The following is a 19,338-nucleotide window of genomic DNA, read 5'->3' as shown; positions in this document are numbered from 1 at the left end:
TATGCTCTGGTTGCATCTGGAGGGTGTTCAAGGGCCAGAGAGGTTGAATGAATGAGCCCATTCATTCATTTATTCACTCATCTAAGTTCCATCTCTAAATTATTTAAATAAATTTTATATTTAAATTTTTTTTTTCCGGTCCTCAACACCAGATATTTGATGCAGCCCTCTGGCCAAAAAGTTTGGAGACCCCTGCTCTACAGGGTATTGCAAGCACCGCATTTTAAGGCTTTGACCACAGGTTTGTTAAGATTCCAGAAGCCCAACTCTATGCATGTCTACTCAGAAGTAGAGATGTAAAATTTCCAGAAATTTTGAAAATGGAAATTTTTGGAAAAATTGAAAAAAGTGCTACATTAGCAGTTTTTTTTTTCTTTTCCAACTTGAAAGTCATTCTGTTAGTTTAGGAACATAAAATATGACTATGGACAATTTGACTTGGCATAAAATTATCACAACTAGCATATTAAACAAATTTAACGTTACAGGGCGCTCCATGTTACAGATGGAGTAGAAAGAGGACTTCTTGAACGTTGAGAAAAACTATGTGCATTTTCATCATTGTGGTCTTCTTCACTTAGATCCATGAAGGATTTTTTAACATCTACAGGACAGTTGTTACATACAAGAATGTGTTTTGTCATCCTGCTAGTATTTGAAAATGCATATTTTATCTGACCATATTTGCAAATCACATTTTTCTTCTCAGAAGAACTTGTAATGTGAAAATGCCTCCATGTGCTAGATGTTGGTCTCACCATTTTCCTGAGGGGAGTAGGAAAGAAAAATAATTTAATGGCTAGTTTGCAAGGAGACACTAATCCATGGTTGTGGGTAGGGGAAGTAAAGAACCAGATTAGTAGTAATTAAATCATTATTTACACAAACGTTATAAAGATGAACTAATGTAGCTAAATGATTCAGAGCCCAATCCTGTGGTCAGTGGCACGGCTCTGTGCTGCTGGCCACAGTTGCAAACATGCCATAAGGCACGTTTGCGGGGCTCACCACTGGGCTCCCGCCGGTGCTAGCCCAGCACTGGGCGGTGGCCCAAGTTCTGCGGCTCGCTGCAGAACAGAAGGCGAGGGTGTGGATGGGGTGTGGGGAAGGCGTTCCGGGGAGGAGGGAGGCCAGCGGGGACGGGCAGGAGGTGTGCCGGGGGGGCGGGCAGGAGGAGAATCAGCGGAGCTGAGCTCCGCAGGATCCAGGGCACTTGGGTAGGCCTGTGCGCCCTACACGAGCGCCTTTACTCGCACCTTTGCAAAAGGTTGGCAGTAAAGTGAGTAGCCCCATTGCGGGGCTGCTTACCTTACTCGGGGGAAGGGGGCGAATGTCTCCTTCTCCCAAGGAGCCTCCCACAGTAGCGCGGGAGGCGCAGGATTCAGCAGCAGCCCTTTGTGATGCCGCCGAGCCTGGGCGCTCCGGGCAGCTCAGGATTGGACTTGCCCGTCCCCAATCCTATCCAGTTTTCCAGTGCCAGTGCAGCCATGCCAGTGGGGCATGCACTGTATCCAGTGGCAGGGAGGCTGTCACAGAGGACTCCCCAAGGTATGGGATCATTTGTTCCCTTACCTCAGGGCTGCATTGCAGCTGCACCAGTGCTGGAAAGTTGGACAGGTTTGGGCCCTCAGTTTTCTGGAATCTGATAAATGGAAACTCTTACCTTTTTAAATTAAGTATATACTTTCAGGTCCTTTTTTTTGCTCTATTTTCTTCCAATGCTTTGAGGCCTTGTGAAGAGGACAGAACAGAACCAAACATAGCCACCCACATGCAAAAACAATACTGAAACCTTTTCTTTTCTTGTGGCAATGGCAGCACCTCCTAAAGGAAGAAATGCATCTTGCATTGAAGAATTCAGTTTGTAACCTAGGACCTGCTTGTCCTAGGACCACTTGTCCAGTGGTAATCTGATACCATACATATTTTTTTAGAAAGGATTTGGAAAATATTTGAACAGCTTGTCTTAAAATATTTTATTCATCATGTTAAAACAAAACATTCCATAATCAATTTTTTCTTTTTTTCTTCAATTTTTCAGAAAAATACAAAGTCTTTTTTCAGAAAATTTTTCAGAAAAATACAAATGGAAAAAAACCCATTTTTTTCTGAATTTTTCTGTTTTTTTTCTGGACCTTCACATCTCTACTCAGAAGTAAGTCTCATTGTAATTAATGGGGCTTCCATGTACGTGTGGGTAAGATTGCAGCCTGAGCCATATTAATTCAGCTTGCAAAGAGACCTTAACAAATTTTAGTTCCTTCACTATTTTCCAAAAGGGAAAAGAAGTCCATGTCTCTTCTTCATGTTGGGTTGATATTTGCAGGTACCAGTTGTCCAGTGTGGTTCTTGGTTTTCAAGCTTGCCTTCTTCAGTCAGTCCTGTTCCCCTTTCTGCATCCTTTTTCTTGAAAGTGTTTTTGTGGCTGACCTTCCCCACATGGTTTACAGTTTTGAATAACATGAGATATGAGTATTGCTCTCTCTAATCACTAATTGTAATTAAATTGTGACAGCATTCACTTTTTGCAAGCCCTTCTGCTTTACACAATGAATTTATTGTGCAAATGGGTTTTGTGTCTCAGCTTTCAGTTCTGCGAGCTTCTGAATTCCAGACTCTGTAGGGAGTGTCTATTTTTTTATTATTCCCTGGAAGGTTTTGAATGTTGTGTTTAGCTGTGTTTTCACTTTTGTGGCCTTGGAGATTAAATATTTATGCTTCGATGCATGTTTATTATCCACGTTTTTTAAACAGCTTTGCATGGCACCAGATTTTAACAGAATTTTCTTTTTAATGGACTTTGATGTTGCTGGTTTCTTAGTACTTCTTGGGTTTAAACAAAAATACTTTGTCTAGTGTTAAAAAAAAAACAAAAAACCAACTATGAATGTTTGTAGATGGACTTCTAAGAATCCAGCCCTTAAAAGTCTAGGTTCACTGTCGTTGGTGGGAAAAGGTCTTTGAATTGGCTGGTACTCTCTTTTAAAAAAGCAGATTCTAATTTGGGATTAGTATATTCAACCATCTGGTATCTTTCTTAGAGTGTTCTTCTTTCTGTGCCATCTAGGTGGTTATTTGAATTCCCAGCACCATGAAAAGGCCCACGTTTAGATTCCTGCTAGTGTTTCGTTTCAGGCTAAGACATTCACTTGGAAATATACAAAATCATAAGGAGAGAATGCCTCTGAACATGTGCAGAGTTGTATTCACTCAACAGTGATTAATTGCAACTAGCCTCTGGATATCTGAAACTAGAACAGAGTATTTCCAGCTCAGCAAAGACCTGGTTCACACATACATGCAATCTATTCTTAGTAGCTGCAGGGGTTATATTCTTGAAAAACCCCACAGTAATGGAAGCAGCAGTTACTGAAGCATTGAGCTTATGGGGCAAATGGGGTTAGCTTCCTGTGACCCTCTTCCCTATACCCTTTCACTACTGGTTACCATGAACATCATTTCATGTTCCGTTCTTGTAAATAACCATTCCCATACTACAGTACATACACTTTCCGTTGCAAATTCACACACAAATTTACGAATATCACAGCTTCCTACCCTTGAAGGAGCTTGTGTTGACACTGCACAATAAGTGTCTCAATTTTTTTCATCACTGTACGGCCACAAAGAGAGAGAGAGAGAGTGTGCGTGTGTGCGTGTGTGTGTCAAAATGGGTTACACTTTTATAGTAGCAGATAAGTGAACCTGCTATGTCAGAATGGGTAGATAACAAGAATTTATTGTATGTCAGTGTTTCTCAACGTTAATCCTCTGCTGTAGCACTTTGCATGGTCCACCTATTCGAAGTACCACCGGAAGTAACTGGAGATCACATCATTGCCAGTTACTTCTGGGTTGGGAGGCCAGATGCAATGCAACAAACACCATTAAGAAGTTCAGGGTGAATGGGAGGGCTTTTTTGAGCATGGAAAAGCAGGCTTTGGAGCCTCCTACCTCAGTTTTCTCTTGTTTCTGATCTAGCTGTCATGAGGCAGGTGTCCAGGGTTCCCATAAGTACCACCAGATACCATCTTAAGTACCACTGGTGGTACCCATACCGCTGGTTGAGAAACACTGCTGTATATGACGTTTGACTGCTGTGCACTTGATAGCTGAATGTGTGAAGTGACACCAGTGAAAAGCATTGTGCCGGAGGTGATGTAAGGGAAGGCAAATGTGTTCTGTGCAGTGCTGGATCTTCAACAGCATAGTCACACCTGCGTGTCCCTTCGTTCATCAACAGTTGCTTGATTTTCCAGCTCTTGGAGATCCTTGGCCAAATGTATGAAACTGCCTTTATTGCAAAGAAATGCAAATACTGTCAGTTTCCATTATTTGCTAGGGTCAGGTTACTGAAAACCCTTGTGGATAGCAGATTCACAGATAATGAGTCTATGGGATCAATGGGGTTACATACAAGGGGTACCATGGGGAGGGGAAGGGGTACCTTCCCTGCCATCAGAATAATCCAAGTCAGCCCTTGATGTAGCAACATGGTATGTTTGTGAACAAGATCCAGATGTTGCACTCACTCCCAAAACAGGAGTCAATGGAAGTCAAGAACGTTACCAGTTTATCAGTATTATGAAGCTTCCAGTTACTTGTCTAATGGCGATTTGCACTAGGTAATATGGTAAATTCTGTTAACAATAAATTCCCTTAGTATTTATTGACCACTATTAAGCATAGCGTGAAATGGCAGCCTGGGGAGGCTGTGTCACAAAATGCTGCCTTGGGGAGGTGGAGCCAATCTTGTACAATAATTGACATATTTTGGAGGTTTATGCATGCACGCACAAGCCTCCAAATGTGGCTGGCTTGGGATTTGAACCAGGGTCCAGGAAAGATAGTTGAAGAAAATTCAAACCACTGAGGTGGGGGGTGGGGAGGCAGAAAGAAGAACTGGGGTGACCTTAAATCACTACCAGAGCTAACAAGAATCTGACAGCCCCACTGGATCAGGCCAAAGGCCCATCTTGTCCAGCTTCCTGTACCTCACAGTGGCTCACCAGATGCCACAGGGAGCACACAAGACAGCAAGAGACATGCATCCTGTTGCTACTACCTTGCACCTTGCACTCTGTGGTAGCTGACTTCTAAGACCAGGCGGTTGCATGTACAGTCATGGATTATAACCTGTGATGGAGTTTTCCTCCAGAAATCTGTCCAATCCCCTTTTAAAGTCATCTAGGGGAGACACCATCACTGCATCCTGTGGCAAGGAGTTCCACAGACGAATTACACGCTGGGTAAAGAAATATTTTTTTTTTTTTTTGCCCAGCTACTGTTGTTGCTCCAGGTGTTGAGCAGCTGGTTACTTAGAAGCCTGAGTTAGTGGGTGTGACTTCCGTGCTGGATGGAGGCCCTGCACGCTGTTTAGAAATTCAGCACGGATCTCCCTTCTGGAGAGGGTTCCACCCACGTTGCAACACTCAAATATTCCATGAGTGTTGGAGCGCTGGCCCCTGGCCTATGCTACGTGTGACCCTTGGAGAGCGACTTCTCAAAAGTGTGAATGGAGGCTTGCGCGGAGGCCAGGTTTCCAGTGTTCCGTTTCACCAGTGCTTTGTTCAAATGCTGGCACCTCAACTTTGCCTCCATTCCCTGCATGTGAAGCCTGCTTGAACAGTGTCTCCAGCTGGGCTGCAGCCGGATAATTAATGCCTATGAGTAGACAGTAATTGGCAGGCTCTGGTTCTCTGATGCAAGGTACACATTGTGGAGCGACAAACGCTTGGTTTGTGAGGAAGCAGGAAATCCTTTTGATGGGTCAGTGTTCCATCTCACCAGTATTTTCCACTAATACAGTCAGGCTTGAGTACTGCCTTTTAGCTCTCATTTGGAAACCTTTGCCAGCTGTATTAGTGGGGGGGAGGGGGTATTTCAACCCATGGCCCTGTGTTACAGAGGACTGGTGTGCAGTTGTGGCTAAGAGACCAAACTACAAATCAAAAAGACCCCAGTTCTGATCTCACCTCTGCCTCTGAACTAAGTTGGGAGCCTTATCCCAGTCTCCACTCTCTTCCAGCCTCAACCCTTCCATCTGCAGTATGGGGATAATGCCATACAAAATTGTTGCAGACATGCATGTATTATCTTGCTGCGAAAGTGCTTTGTGCACTTGAAGACACTACACAAATTATTCTTGTTTTATTATTATTATTATTATTATTATTATTCAGACACAGCTTGTGATTTGCTGCTGAAGGGTGCCCTTCCTGCTAGAAATGAGGAATTGAGAAGGGGAAAAAAAGAGGTTGCCCATGTACTTTCAGGGACTGTCTGTACTACAGAAATAAATGGCTTTATAGTTATTTGCTCTTCCGTAAGGAAACGAGAGTTCAGTTGAGGGGCAGGATGCTCAGGAGAATTGTGGTCGCTGTCAAGTGCAATTCCTAGGACTCTGGGGGAGGGGGGAAGCCATGACAGCTGAAACTGGTAGGAAAGCGGTAATACATTTTTGTGGTATAGTTATGCCCTGTGACTTGTCAATTACCAGAGGGGATTTGGGGTAAGAATGGAATGTGCTACCCTGAAGAAGGGACTGATGTTGTCGTCTGCATTCCAGTGTTCAGTGCACTCTCTTTCTGGGTCAAATGTGGATGTGTTGCCTGTGCGGAGAGGCTGCTGCCACAAAAGGTTGCCGTTGCCTAGCTCCATCCTGTGCCTGCACCACAACTTTGTTTGGGGCCATCCTGGAAACAAAACTGTGGGTTGGGACTCATTAGGTGGGTTGTGAGACAATTTCAGGTGGGTCCCCATTCATTTCAATATTTTAATTTTTATAATAAAAAGACTTGATGCTACTATGGTATATGACTGCATTTGGGGATACTGTACTTTTAACAGGCTACTATGTATATGCTTTTAACAATGATAGTAAATAGGATTTTCTCCTGGGTAAGTGTGGGTAGGATTGCAGCCTAGGATTGTTAAAAATTTTCCTGCTTGATGATGTCACTTCCGGACATAACATCTCTTCGGTGGGTCCTGACAGATTCTCATTCTAAAAAGTGGGTCCCAGTGCTAAAAAGTTTGAGAACCACTGCAATCGATTAATGAAGACATGGTGCAGAGAAGTGCCTTCACATCCTGCTTGAGGAGGGGCTTCCACCACTGTGGCAGAAGCAGAGGGCAAAGGTGCTGGCCTGATCCAGCAGGGCTGTTCTTCGAAGCCAGGGGTGTCCAAAGTTTTTGGCAGGAAGGCCACATCATCTCTCTGACACTGTGTCGGGGGCCGGGGAAAAAAAGAATTACAGTGATGCCTCGCAAGACGAAATTAATTCGTTCCGCGAGTCGTTTCGTATTGCGAAAATTTCGTCTTGCGAAGCGCGGTTTCCCATAGGAATGCATTGAAATTTAATGCGTTCCTATGGGCAAAAATGTCAGAACAAAGTCAAATTTGGTTTACAAAGTGTTTATTAAGTGCTCTTTGAAGGCATACATACTGTACAGAGGATTTTGAAAATTTCAAGCACAAAACTTCAATGCATCCTGGGTATTAACGGTTGTGTGATTTAAAACAAACCAAAACAAAAAAAAATGCAAAAAAAATTGTCTTGCAAAGCACGGCCATAGAAAAATTTGTCTTGCGAGTCACCCAAAAAATCACAAAACACTTTCTTCTTGCGAGTTTTTCGTTGCGCAAGGCATTCGTCTAGCGAGGCATCACTGTAATTTACATTTCAAATTTGAATATGTTTACATAAATTTATTTATTATTATTATTATTATTATTATTATTATTATTAACAGTATTTATATACTGCTTTTCAACTAAAAGTTCACAAAGCGGTTTACCTACAAATTTACCTACATGAATATATTAAAGATGAACTTAAATGAATGAATGAAGGTCTTGCAATACCTCAAAGCCTATAAAAGGCCTTGCACAAACCAAGGCCAACCTTTCCTTTGCTGCTGCAGTTGCATCACAGACAAGCAGTGGAGGGAGCCCTCATCCCACAGCTCATGCTAGAGGTCAAACAGTCACCCTCGTACTGAGAGCAGTTGCGTCGGGCCAGTATGGGCTCCAACAAATCTCTGGAGGGCCAGAGGCTCATTGGAGACTGGGGGCTCACTGAGGGGCCGCATTGAGAGGCCTCAAGGCTTTGAGGGTATTGAGAAGAAAACAGCTAATATTATAATGCCGTTGTACAAATCGATGGTAAGGCCACACCTGGAGTATTGCGTCCAGTTCTGGTTGCCATATCTCTAAAAGGATATAGTGGAAATTGAAAAGGTGCAAACGAGAGCAACTAAGACGATTACTGGGCTGGGGCACCTTCCTTATGAGGAAAGGCTACAGCGTTTGGGCCCCTTCAGTCTAGAAAAGAGGCGCCTGAGGGGGGACATGATTGAGACATACAGAATTATGCATGGCAAGGATAAAGTGGATAGAGAGATGCTCTTTACACTCTCACATAACACCAGAACCAGGGGACATCCATTAAAACTGAGCGTTGGGAGGGTTAGGACAGACAAAAGAAAATATTTCTTTACTTTCTTTTTCTTTACTGCGTATGGTTGATCTGTTGAACTCCTTGCCACAGGATGTGGTGACGGCATCTGGCCTGGATGCCTTTAAAAGGGGATTGGACAAGTTTCTGGAGGAAAAATCCATTACGGGTTACAAGTCATGATGTGTATGTGCAACCTCCTGGTTTTAGAAATGGGCTATGTCAGGTGCAAGGGAGGGCACCAGGATGCAGGTCTGATGTGCTCCCTGGGGCATTTGGTGGGCCGCTGTGAGATACAGGAAGCTGAACTAGATGGGCCTATGGCCTGATTCAGTGGGGCTGTTATGTTCTTATGAGGGCCGCAAGTGGCCCCAGGGCCGGGGTTTGGATACCCCTGTTGTAAGCCGCTAAATCCCAAATTGGCAGTTGCAAAGCCTGCTTGCTGCCATACAAGCAAGAATTGCATCCCCTATTGGTGGCCTTGTACCGACAAGGCCCTTGACTGAGGAGGTTCCCTGCAGGAGTGAATGCTGTGATGTGTCTGTTTTTTTCTTATGCCAGCATTGAAGCACAGCTTGCCCGTCTGTTTTTGTCTCTGATCTTGGCTCCTTTCGCCCTGATTGTTCCCCTGCCATATTTTCCTTGTCTCTCTCTCTCTCTCACACGCGCGCACACACACACACACACACACACAGAGTTTCAGAGCAAGGATGGTTACAGTGTTTTACAGATAGATCTGTGCTTGCGTCCCGATTCTTCCGACTTGCTGACATCTCTCCAAATGTTGACACTGGCCCTCCTTCACTTCTAATCTCCCCTGTATACATCAGTTATTTGGCACTAGTTTGCACGGAACACCCCAGGATTGTCAAAACTGGATTATTCTTTTTCTTACTACATGTACGCTACACACTCCAGTGTTCTTGGAATCCCCTGTGAAAATTAGAACATCCTTCCAAAAGGGCATCTTTGCTTTCTGCTGTCAACTTGTATATTAATCTCTGTGATCAAAAGCAGAGATAGCATTTTGAGAGTTGCAGGAGGGATTTGGTGGCAACTGTCACCTCTATCCAAGCATCTTCATTACTATCCCCAAGACAAGAACTAAAAAAAAAAAGTCTTCAGGTTTTTGCCATGGTGCTGTTTGCACTATAGTAGGCACATCTATTGGCTAGTGCCTGTGATGTCATGAATCCAACTCTTTCCATAAGAACATAAGAACAGCCCCACTGAATCAGGCCATAGGCCCATCTAGTCCAGCTTCCTGTATCTCACAGCAGCCCACCAAATGCCCCAGGGAGCACACCAAATAACAAGATACCTCATCCTGGTGCTCTCCCTTGTATCTGGCATTCTGACATAGCCCATTTCTAAAATCAGGAGGTTGCACATACACATCATGGCTTGTAACCTGTAATTGATTTTTCCTCCAGAAACTTGTCCAATCCCCTTTTAAAGGCGTCCAGGCCAGACACCATCACCACATCCTGTGGCAAGGAGTTCCACAGACCAACCACACGCTGAGTAAAGAAATATTTCCTTTTGTCTGTTCTAACTCTCCCAACACTCAATTTTAGTGGATGTCCCCTGGTTCTGGTGTTATGTGAGAGTGTAAAGAGCATCTCTCTATCCACTGTCCATCCCCTGCATAATTTTGTATGTCTCAATCATGTCTCCCCTCAGGCGCCTCTTTTCTAGGCTGAAGAGACCGAAACTCCGTAGCCTTTCCTCATAAGGAAGGTGCCCCAGCCCCGTAATCATCTTAGTCACTCTCTTTTGCACCTTTTCCATTTCCACTATGTCTTTTTTGAGATGCGGCGACCAGAACTGGACACAATACTCCAGGTGTGGCCTTACCATCGATTTGTACAACGGCATTAGAATATTAGGCGTTTTATTCTCAATACGTTTTCTAGTGATCCCAAGCATAGAATTGGCCTTCTTTACTGCCACCACACATTGGGTCGACACTTTCGTCGACCTGTCCACCACCACCCCAAGATCTCTCTCCTGGTCTGTCACAGACAGCTCAGAACCCATCAGCCTATATCTAAAGTTTTGATTTTTTGCCCCACTGTGCATGACTTTACACTTACTGACATTGAAGCGCATCTGCCATTTTGCTGCCCATTCTGCCAGTCTGGAGAGATCCTTCTGGAGCTCCTCACAATCACTTCTGGTCTTCACCACTTGGAAAAGTTTGGTGTCGTCTGCAAACTTAGCCACTTCACTGCTCAACCCTGTCTCCAGGTCATTTATGAAGAGGTTGAAAAGCACCAGTCCCAGGACAGATCCTTGGGGCACACCGCTTTTCACCTCTCTCCATTGTGAAAATTGCCCATTGACACCCACTCTCTGTTTCCTGGTCTTCAACCAGTTCTCAATCCAGAAGAGGACCTGCCCTTTAATTCCCTGACTGTGGAGTTTTTTCAGTAGCCTTTGGTGAGGGACCATGTCAAACGCCTTCTGAAAGTCCAGATATATAATGTCTATGGGTTCTCCCACATCCACATGCCTGTTGACCTTTTCAAATAATTCTATAAGGTTCGTGAGGCAAGACTTACCCTTACAGAAGCCATGCTGATTCTCCCTCAGCAAGGCCTGTTCGTCTATGTGTTTTGAGATCCTATCTTTGATGAGGCATTCCACCATCTTACCCAGTACAGATGTTAGGCTGAATGGCCTATAGTTTCCCAGGTCCCCCCTGTTTCCCTTTTTAAAGATAGGCGTGACATTTGCTATCCTCCAATCTTCCGATACTATGGCCGTTTTGAGGAACAAGTTGCATATTTTAGTCAAGAGATCAGCAACTTCATTCTTCAATTTCTTAATAACTCTTGGGTGGATGCCATCAGGGCCCGGTGACTTATTGATCAATGAGGCCTGAAACATCTTCTCTTTTAACCTCTATCTGACTTAATTCCTCGGTCAGGAGGGGCCGTTTGGGCAGCGGTATCTGCCTGAGGTCTTCTGCCGTGAAGACAGATGCAAAGAACTCATTCAATTTCTCTGCCATCTAAGTCTCCTTTTATCTCCCCTTTCTCTCCCTCACCATCCAGAGGGCCAACCACTTCTCTGGCGGGTTTCCTGCTTCTAACATATTTGAAGAAGCTTTTATTATTCCCCTTAATGTTGCTGGCCATGTGTTCCTCATAGTCTCTCTTGGCCTCCCCTATCACCTTCTTACATTTCTTTTGCCACAGTTTGTTCCTTTTTATTCTCTTCATTAGGGCAAGACTTCCATTTACAGAAGGAAGCTTCCTTGCCCTTCACAGCCTCTCTAACTTGGCTGGTTAGCCATGCGGGCACCCTCCTGGACTTAGTGCAGCCCTTCTTCCTTTGCGGTATACACTTCTGCTGGACCTCTATTACTGTTGTTTTAAGCAGCCTCCATGCACTCTGGAGACCTTCCCTTTCAACCTCCTTCTAACCAGCCTCCTCATTTGAGGGAAGTCTGCCCATCGGAAGTCAAGGGTTTTTGTGAGATGCTTATGCCTTTCCCTTATGCTTGCAGCAGTTCTGCAGTGTGTTAAAAATGTTCGTGAATTTTCCTTTGGTAAGGTAAAGGATGAGCATACATTTGTGCATAAACGATGTACTATGTTGCATGTAGGGAAAACTAAGGCTTGCCTAAAAGAAGAGGCAAGATTTGAATAGGGAAAGTCTTGATTCTCAGCTCACTTTCTAAACCATTACACTACACCAACTCTTTAACTACTAATGATACCAAATCCACAAATATCAGGGATGGACCAAGACTTGGGCACTGATTTGAGTCATGAAAACACATATTTTTTTGTGATTCTTACGGATTTGAGTCACGCATGTCAAAAACTTGGGCGCTGACTCAGGGATTTTACCCTAAAAATGAAAAGACTTAAATAAATTCAAGTCAAGACTCACTTTTGTGTGCACTTGCAACCTTGTTCTGTGTGTGTGCTTGCTTGTTTGCTTTTTTGTCACTTCCAAGGCTTGTCTCACTTTTCAAAAAGACTTGGTCAAAATGACTCTATAAACCGCTTTGGACGAGTCCCATCAGCCACCTTGATGAGTTGTGGGCAACTCAAGACTTGGCCTGAGGCTCTGGCACATCCCTGACAAATACAGTAAAATACCATTAGGAACCAACAATAGTTAGGGTTGCCCTAAATGCCCTTCTCTCCCCTTCCTTCCCTCCCATGTCTAGTTCTCTGATGAACATGGCTACAAATTGGTGTTTTTTTAATTATTTTTAAACCTAATTTTGCATTGTGCTTTTTTAAAACACATTTTGCCACCCACTTCAGACTTTTTGTCAAAAAGCAGATTTAAAATATTTAATGTTTAATATATTTTTTAAAATGCAGGTTTTTGCTTACATGATTTTTTGCTGCTGTAGGTTCTGGCTGCTGGAGTTGCTAATTTTATTGATTCTCTTATGGTTACTCCTTTGGTAAGCCATTTTGAGCGTAAACCGTGGGAAGGCAGGTGAAAAGTCTGTACACAAATGCATAAAAATAACTTTGTTTTACAGAGTAGGCTTTCTGCTGCAGCTAAGAATCTTCCTCTGTAATCCAATTCCTTTCCAGGGAATGAGCCACCCTCTTGCCTTTCACGTCCTTTCCATCCCCTTGCTTCCTTTTGGAGGCACTAAAAGGCTGGGGGAAACAGCATTTCTGTTGTGCAGCGGCTCAGGTTGCCCACTGCTGCTCCCAGCGGACAAATACTTTCCTGATCTGTGAGGCAGGAAATTTGTGTCAGTGCATTAATGTACTATGAAGGGCTGGACAAATCAGCCGCGAGTTGCAACATCCTGCTTGATCAGTTTTGATGGAGCCCCTTGGCCAAGGTAAACCCACACATGCGCGCGCGCGCGCTTGTACACACACACACACACACACACACACACACACACACACACACACACACACACACACACACACACACCCACGTTAAGTGCTTTCGAGTAGTTTCTACAAGCGATTAACGGTTCATTTCAGTGCTTTTTTTTAAAGCTTCTGAATATAACATAGGTGCATAAAAAAACACATATTCCCTGTTCCTAATTAATTTCATTCATTTCTGATTCCTCTTCATTACATTTTATTTATTTATCTTTCACATGTTTATATTACCCTTCCTTCAAGGCAGTGTTTTTCAACCTTTTCCATCTCATGGCACACTGAGAAGGTGCTAAAATTGTCAAGGCGCACCATCCGTTTTTGGACAATTGACAAGGCACCTTCACTGTTGGCCAGGGGCTCACATTCCCCAGTGGCCCTACTAATAGGCACCCGTGGCACACATGTCAACCATTCGTAGCACACCAGTGTGCCACAGCACAATGGTTGAAAATAGCAGCTCCAAGTAGCCCACCGGGGTGTACATGGCTCTTCCTCCATTTTTGTCCTCACAACAACCCTGTGAGGTAAGTGAGGCTGAGAGAGAGAGTGACTGGCCCAAGGTCACCCAGGAAGCTTCATGGCTGAACAGGTATTTGAACCGGATCTGCCGGGTCTAACTCCTGAACCACTACACCATCCTGGTTCTCAAGGTGCTTGGTGGGTTTGGAACCTGGAATTTCCTCCCTGCTCACCAATTACAGTGAATCCAGCTTTGCAATAATTCTGCAAAAGTGACCAACCCACACAGTCCTGTTGACCTACCCTTTCCTCTTTCGTGCATATATTAATTGTATACAATTGTTTTATATAAAATCACATTAAAAGCTCAGTTTGTAGAAATCTATATCACAGTTATTTACAACATTGAGAGCTCAGTCCTATGCCTGTCTACTGAAAAGTAAGTCCCATTATAGTCAATAGGGCTTTGTCGTAAACTTAGGGGGGTTTGGGGTGCTCAGAGTTCTTGGTTCTCAAACCCTAAAGCCCTTAAGGCCCCCCCATCCAGTAGTGCTGCCACCACCCTGTATGTGCCAGTGCCTCAGTCCAGGGACACTGAGACCCTCTAGGCTTAATTCTATCCTTGCAGGCACTGAGCGCTTTCTCCAATTAAAGCTTCAGTCCTCAAGTTACTAGACCTCAATGAGCACTTGGTAGCTTGCTGAACGGCTAGGCAGGATTCCGAACCTTTGTCCCCAACAGGCAATGAAACAACTTAGTAAAAGAGATTTTAGTTTATTAAGTACATAAGGTTACATAAGGCAGCAAATGCTAGAGGCATAAACATCTAGGAAACATATCAGCAATAAAATAATGAAGCTATAATATAAATAATAATAAAATAATAATATAATATATATATAAATAATAATAAAATAATGAAGCTAGCTGGCTATCTCTATCGCTCACCTGGGTCACCCAGTGATAGGTGATCTATCTGTGATAGATGACCTGTGATAGGTGACCTATCACTCACCTGGGTCAGTCACTCTTGTAGATCTCTTAGCTCCAGGCTACCTGTGAGGCTAGATACCCATGTTGGACAATGGGGCTCCCAGCATGCAAGATGTTGCACCCAGAACCTCTACCCAAGAAGAACTGGACACACCCCTTGGGGCACTCATTATTATACTTCTCATGCTAATAGTACTGAGGTGACTTCATACTTATTTAGACTGTCCAATCAGAAACTTTTGAGGATAGAACCTTCTTGGAGTGGGTCTGGTTGCTAGCCCTCCTAGTTCTCACCCCTCCCAACTGGAGATCCCCAGCTGCATTCTGCTCTGCTTGATCAGGCGCCCCTCAGTCTACTGAGGTGTTAAACATTCCAATGGGTTGTAATTCTTGTTGTCTGTCCTTTCTGGCCAGCAAAGGAGAGACAACCATCTTTTTGTTTGTTTATTCACATTCTTGCAGCTAGGAACTGCTAGCCACTTCTCCGTTACTGACTTAGTTTGGTTCAGGCTTCACATGCTAACCTAGGCCTAAACTGTACATATTCATGACAGGCTTACTCCCAGGAAAGTATGGATAGGATTGCAACTTAAAATTCACAATGGAATAACAGTGATTTTTTTTTTTCCTCTTTCAAAAGGGGAAACCGGCCTTGGGAAGTCAACGTTGATGGACACCCTTTTCAACACCAAGTTTGAAGGAGAGCAGGCCTCTCACTCACAACCAGGAGTTCAGCTGAAATCCAGTACTTATGATCTTCAGGAGAGCAATGTTCACCTGAAACTGACCATTGTTAGCACAGTTGGCTTTGGGGATCAGATTAACAAAGAGGACAGGTAAGCCTAGTGTTGTTAGGTTACTGATCAAATAATACAGGGGTCTCCAAACCCCGGCCCAGGGGCCAGATACAGCCTGCGACAAGCCTCTATCCAGCCCGCGGCCAGTCTCTTTTCCCCTCAAAGCCTCTGGCTCACTTGACCGAACATGATTGGAGCTGTGCTCTGGTTGTATCTGGAGGGTGTTCTAAGGGCCAGAGATTGAATTCGCCCATTTATACACTCATCTAAGTTCCATCTCTTATTTATATAAATTTTATATTTTTTTCTGGCCCTCTACACCGTGCCAGATATTTGATGCAGCCCTCTGGCCAAAAAGTTTGGAGACCCCTGAAATAATAGAAGTTATGTCATGATGACGCTACCCAACTGCATAAGAGATCTGTACATTATTTGCCCCCTTGGAGTTATTTGTCTGTGGCCCGATGTGCTTGATCACAAATAGAGTAAAATGATTGAGCTGGCAATTGAAAATTTTAGGTCACCCTGCCTTCTCTCATCGCTGTCCAAGCATTTTGTGACCCACTGAAAACCGGGACGCAACCCACAGTTTTGGAACCATTGCTTAGGTGATCCAGATACTGTCATGAATTTTAGGCTTATTTCTAAGTTTGCAGATTTCTGGGATAGGGGCTTGGAGAGGAATGTTCCATCCTTTGCAACATGTTCCTTTTTTCCCCTCTTCCCTCCTTAAAAAGCTATAAGCCCATTGTGGAGTTCATCGATGCCCAGTTTGAATCTTACCTGCAAGAGGAACTGAAAATCAAACGGGTCTTGCACAACTACCACGACTCCCGGATCCACGCCTGCTTGTACTTCATCGCTCCCACCGGCCACTCTTTGAAATCTCTGGATTTGGTAACCATGAAGAAACTTGACAGTAAGGTAGGAGTTGTACATTTGTCAACTTTCAGGAAGCATCATTGTTAATGTGCTTGGTTCTGTTCTTTTCATATTTGAAAGTGTCAGACCTTTTTTGCTTCCTCCTCCTCCCTCTCTCTGACTGTCTTCCTGTATCTTGGAGCGGGAACATTGCTCAGCTGTAGAGCACATGTTTTGCATACAGAAGACCGAGGTTCAACCCCTGACCTCTCGCTCTGGAATTCTCAGGTAGCAGAGCTGGGGAAATGCCTGAGATCTTGGAGAAGCAGGGCCAGCCCCAGCCCTCTAGTACCTGAGGCAGCATGTCCAAGTATGTCCACCCTCTTCATATGGTGATACCAGCCTCTGCTGTCTCTCTCTTTCTGGATTTGAAAATGAAAAAGGAACAGAGCAGAAGTCTGGAGGAGAGTGTTGGGCTAGAGTGTCCCAGATGGTCTAGTTCACTACTCTCCTCCACTTCTTTCTCCTCTTTTGTTCAGATCCAGGAAATAGGAGAAGGAGCGGTGAAGGTAGACAGGCAATCAGAGGCGGGCAATCCCTCTGCTCTGCAATTTGCAGTCTGAGGCACTACTTTCATCAGCCTCATGGGTGGGGCAGCCCTGCAGAGAACCACTGTTAAAGCAGACGGCACAGTGCTAAAATGTTTTTAGTATGGAGTAGTTTCATGTGTTCCACAAGAAACCAAGTGTAGCTTCATCTGGATATTTCCGTTCCACCTTTCTGCCCCTAAAAGTGTCCTCGAGGCACTTTATTCAAATGTACGTGCAACCAATCAATAATGTTGGCAACCTTCTCTCGAAAGACTATGGTATTGCGCTCTGAAAGGTGGTTCTGGAACAGCGTCTAGTGTGGCTGAAAAGGCCGATTCGGGAGTGACAATCCCTTCCACACCGGGAGCAAGTGCAGTCTGTCCCTGGTCTGTCTCCCTGGCTATGGGCCTTCCTTCTTTGCCTCTTTGCCTTAGACTGTTGGCCAAGTGTCTCTTCAAACTGGGAAAGGCCATGCTGCACAGCCTGCCTCCAAGCAGGCCGCTCAGAGGCCAGGATTTCCCACCTGTTGAGGTCCACTCCTAAGGCCTTCAGATCCCTCTTGCAGATGTCCTTGTATCGCAGCTGTGGTCTACCTGTAGGGCGCTTTCCACATGCGCTGCCTCCGATGCATCCTCGGCATCACCTGGCAGGACAAAGTTCCAAACAACACAGTCCTGGAACGTGCTGGAATCCCTAGCATGTATGCACTGCTGAAACAGAGGCGCCTGCGTTGGCTCGGTCATGTCGTGAGAATGGATGATGGCCGGATCCCAAAGGATCTCCTCTATGGTGAACCAATCAATAAAATCATCAAAACCAAAACCATGAGAACAAATGAATTCATTAAATGACCAGTGAAAAAACTGGAGCAACAAGAAGGAAAACTAAAGCCAGTTAGGAGCATGGAGGGAATCAGTCCAGAGGGCATTGCCTTAACTGAAACATGCATGTGATCCAGGAAGTCTTAACTAGGCAATGAAAAGCTGACAACAAGGGACCAGACAAGCCTCAATGGGTAGGGACTTCAGTAGTCTAGGGGCTGTGACCAAGAAGACCCTGTTACATTTCTTCTCCCCCTCCATAACAGGCTTATGAAAGAGGGAGAACATGGAGCAGGGCCTCTGATGTTGAATGAAGTGGGAGGGCAGATTCATCCGAGCAGAGGCTATTGTTTGGATATCCAATCCCTCTTCCCTTCTCTTTCCCATTTCCCCCCTGCAGGTCAATATCATTCCTATCATCGCCAAATCTGATGCCATTTCTAAGAGTGAGCTAACCAAATTCAAAATTAAGATCACAAGTGAACTTGTCAGCAACGGGGTGCAGATCTATCAATTCCCTACAGATGACGAGTCCGTGGCAGAAATAAATGGGACAATGAACGTAAGCTAAAAGCAAACTCTACACGCAGTTGTAGTGTGTTCTGGTGATAAGCGCCTACTTCATAAAGCTTGTGGGGAGGCTACCTTGATGCTGTATGTGACGTAACTGAACAACTCAAAAAGTGCGATATAAAAACTCTGGGTGGGTGGTGATCTTGCTCAGTCCATTTGTGCCAGGGTGAAACTGCAAGACACCCTGCCACTTAAAAATTGCCCACTCTGCAACCCTTCTTCTGCATTTGCTTCCCTGCCCCAGCGGGTCAGCAGTGGTCCCTGCCTTCTGCCCTCTAATGCCAGAGATTCCAGGTGGCGCACACATGCAGACATCACCCACATCAGTTTTGGAGGGGATGTGGAGAAGGGGCTCATTCCCCTGCTATTCTTCTCCAGTGATAGGAAGAAGCTCTCCCATCCATCCTGATCCCCCAGTTTGGCGCCCTCCTAGTCTGCACATTTAAAAACTATAGTGGGCTATGAGCATGAATAGCAGGAGAATTGTAAAGAGCTCTGCAATCTTTGCAGCTCTGTCCATTATCTTACATTGCTGCTCAGTCTCCCTGAAACAACACAGAAATGGTTTAATTATGATAGCTGCACGCATCTGGAATATAATTGTCATTGTGCAGGGGTGTTGCCAAGCACAAAATTCGTCCTCCTCTGGGGTGCTCTCTCCCTCTTCCCTATTTGAAACTCCCTTTTGGAATAAATAATTTTCTGGCCTTTATCTTTTGACTCTTGCCACGGAGCACTGAGAGAAATCTGGAGTTGTCTCATTCATTTCCTGTAGGGTGGAGACAAGTCATTATGTGCTGTTTCTTGTGGCTGGGGAAGCCAGTCTCTTTCTGGGCTTGGCTCTCTTCTTTTCCCAATTCTAGAAATGGTCTGTTTTCTTTTAAACAAGGAAGAAAAAGGCA

The 19,338-nt window shown here is 44.6% G+C and overlaps 1 protein-coding gene across 5 annotated transcripts in view; it reads left to right on the top strand.

Annotated features, from left to right (window-relative positions):
• SEPTIN6 (septin 6) overlaps positions 1–19,338 on the top strand; it is a 61,832-nt gene that overhangs the window by 23,058 nt on the left and 19,436 nt on the right. For 4 of the 5 annotated variants that reach the window (XM_066639868.1, XM_066639866.1, XM_066639870.1 and 1 more), the window contains 3 exons: positions 15,435–15,630; positions 16,329–16,515; positions 18,264–18,425. In XM_066639868.1, coding sequence (XP_066495965.1) covers positions 15,435–15,630; positions 16,329–16,515; positions 18,264–18,425 — 545 coding nt within the window. Of the gene's footprint in view, positions 1–2,091; positions 2,156–15,434; positions 15,631–16,328; positions 16,516–18,263; positions 18,426–19,338 lie in introns of those variants that run through there. The other variant, XM_066639869.1, reaches the window with a different exon arrangement.

Source organism: Tiliqua scincoides, chromosome 12 (assembly GCF_035046505.1).
Source record: "Tiliqua scincoides isolate rTilSci1 chromosome 12, rTilSci1.hap2, whole genome shotgun sequence".
Lineage (NCBI taxonomy): Eukaryota > Metazoa > Chordata > Lepidosauria > Squamata > Scincidae > Tiliqua > Tiliqua scincoides.
This window is presented reverse-complemented; position numbering and strand designations above follow the sequence as displayed.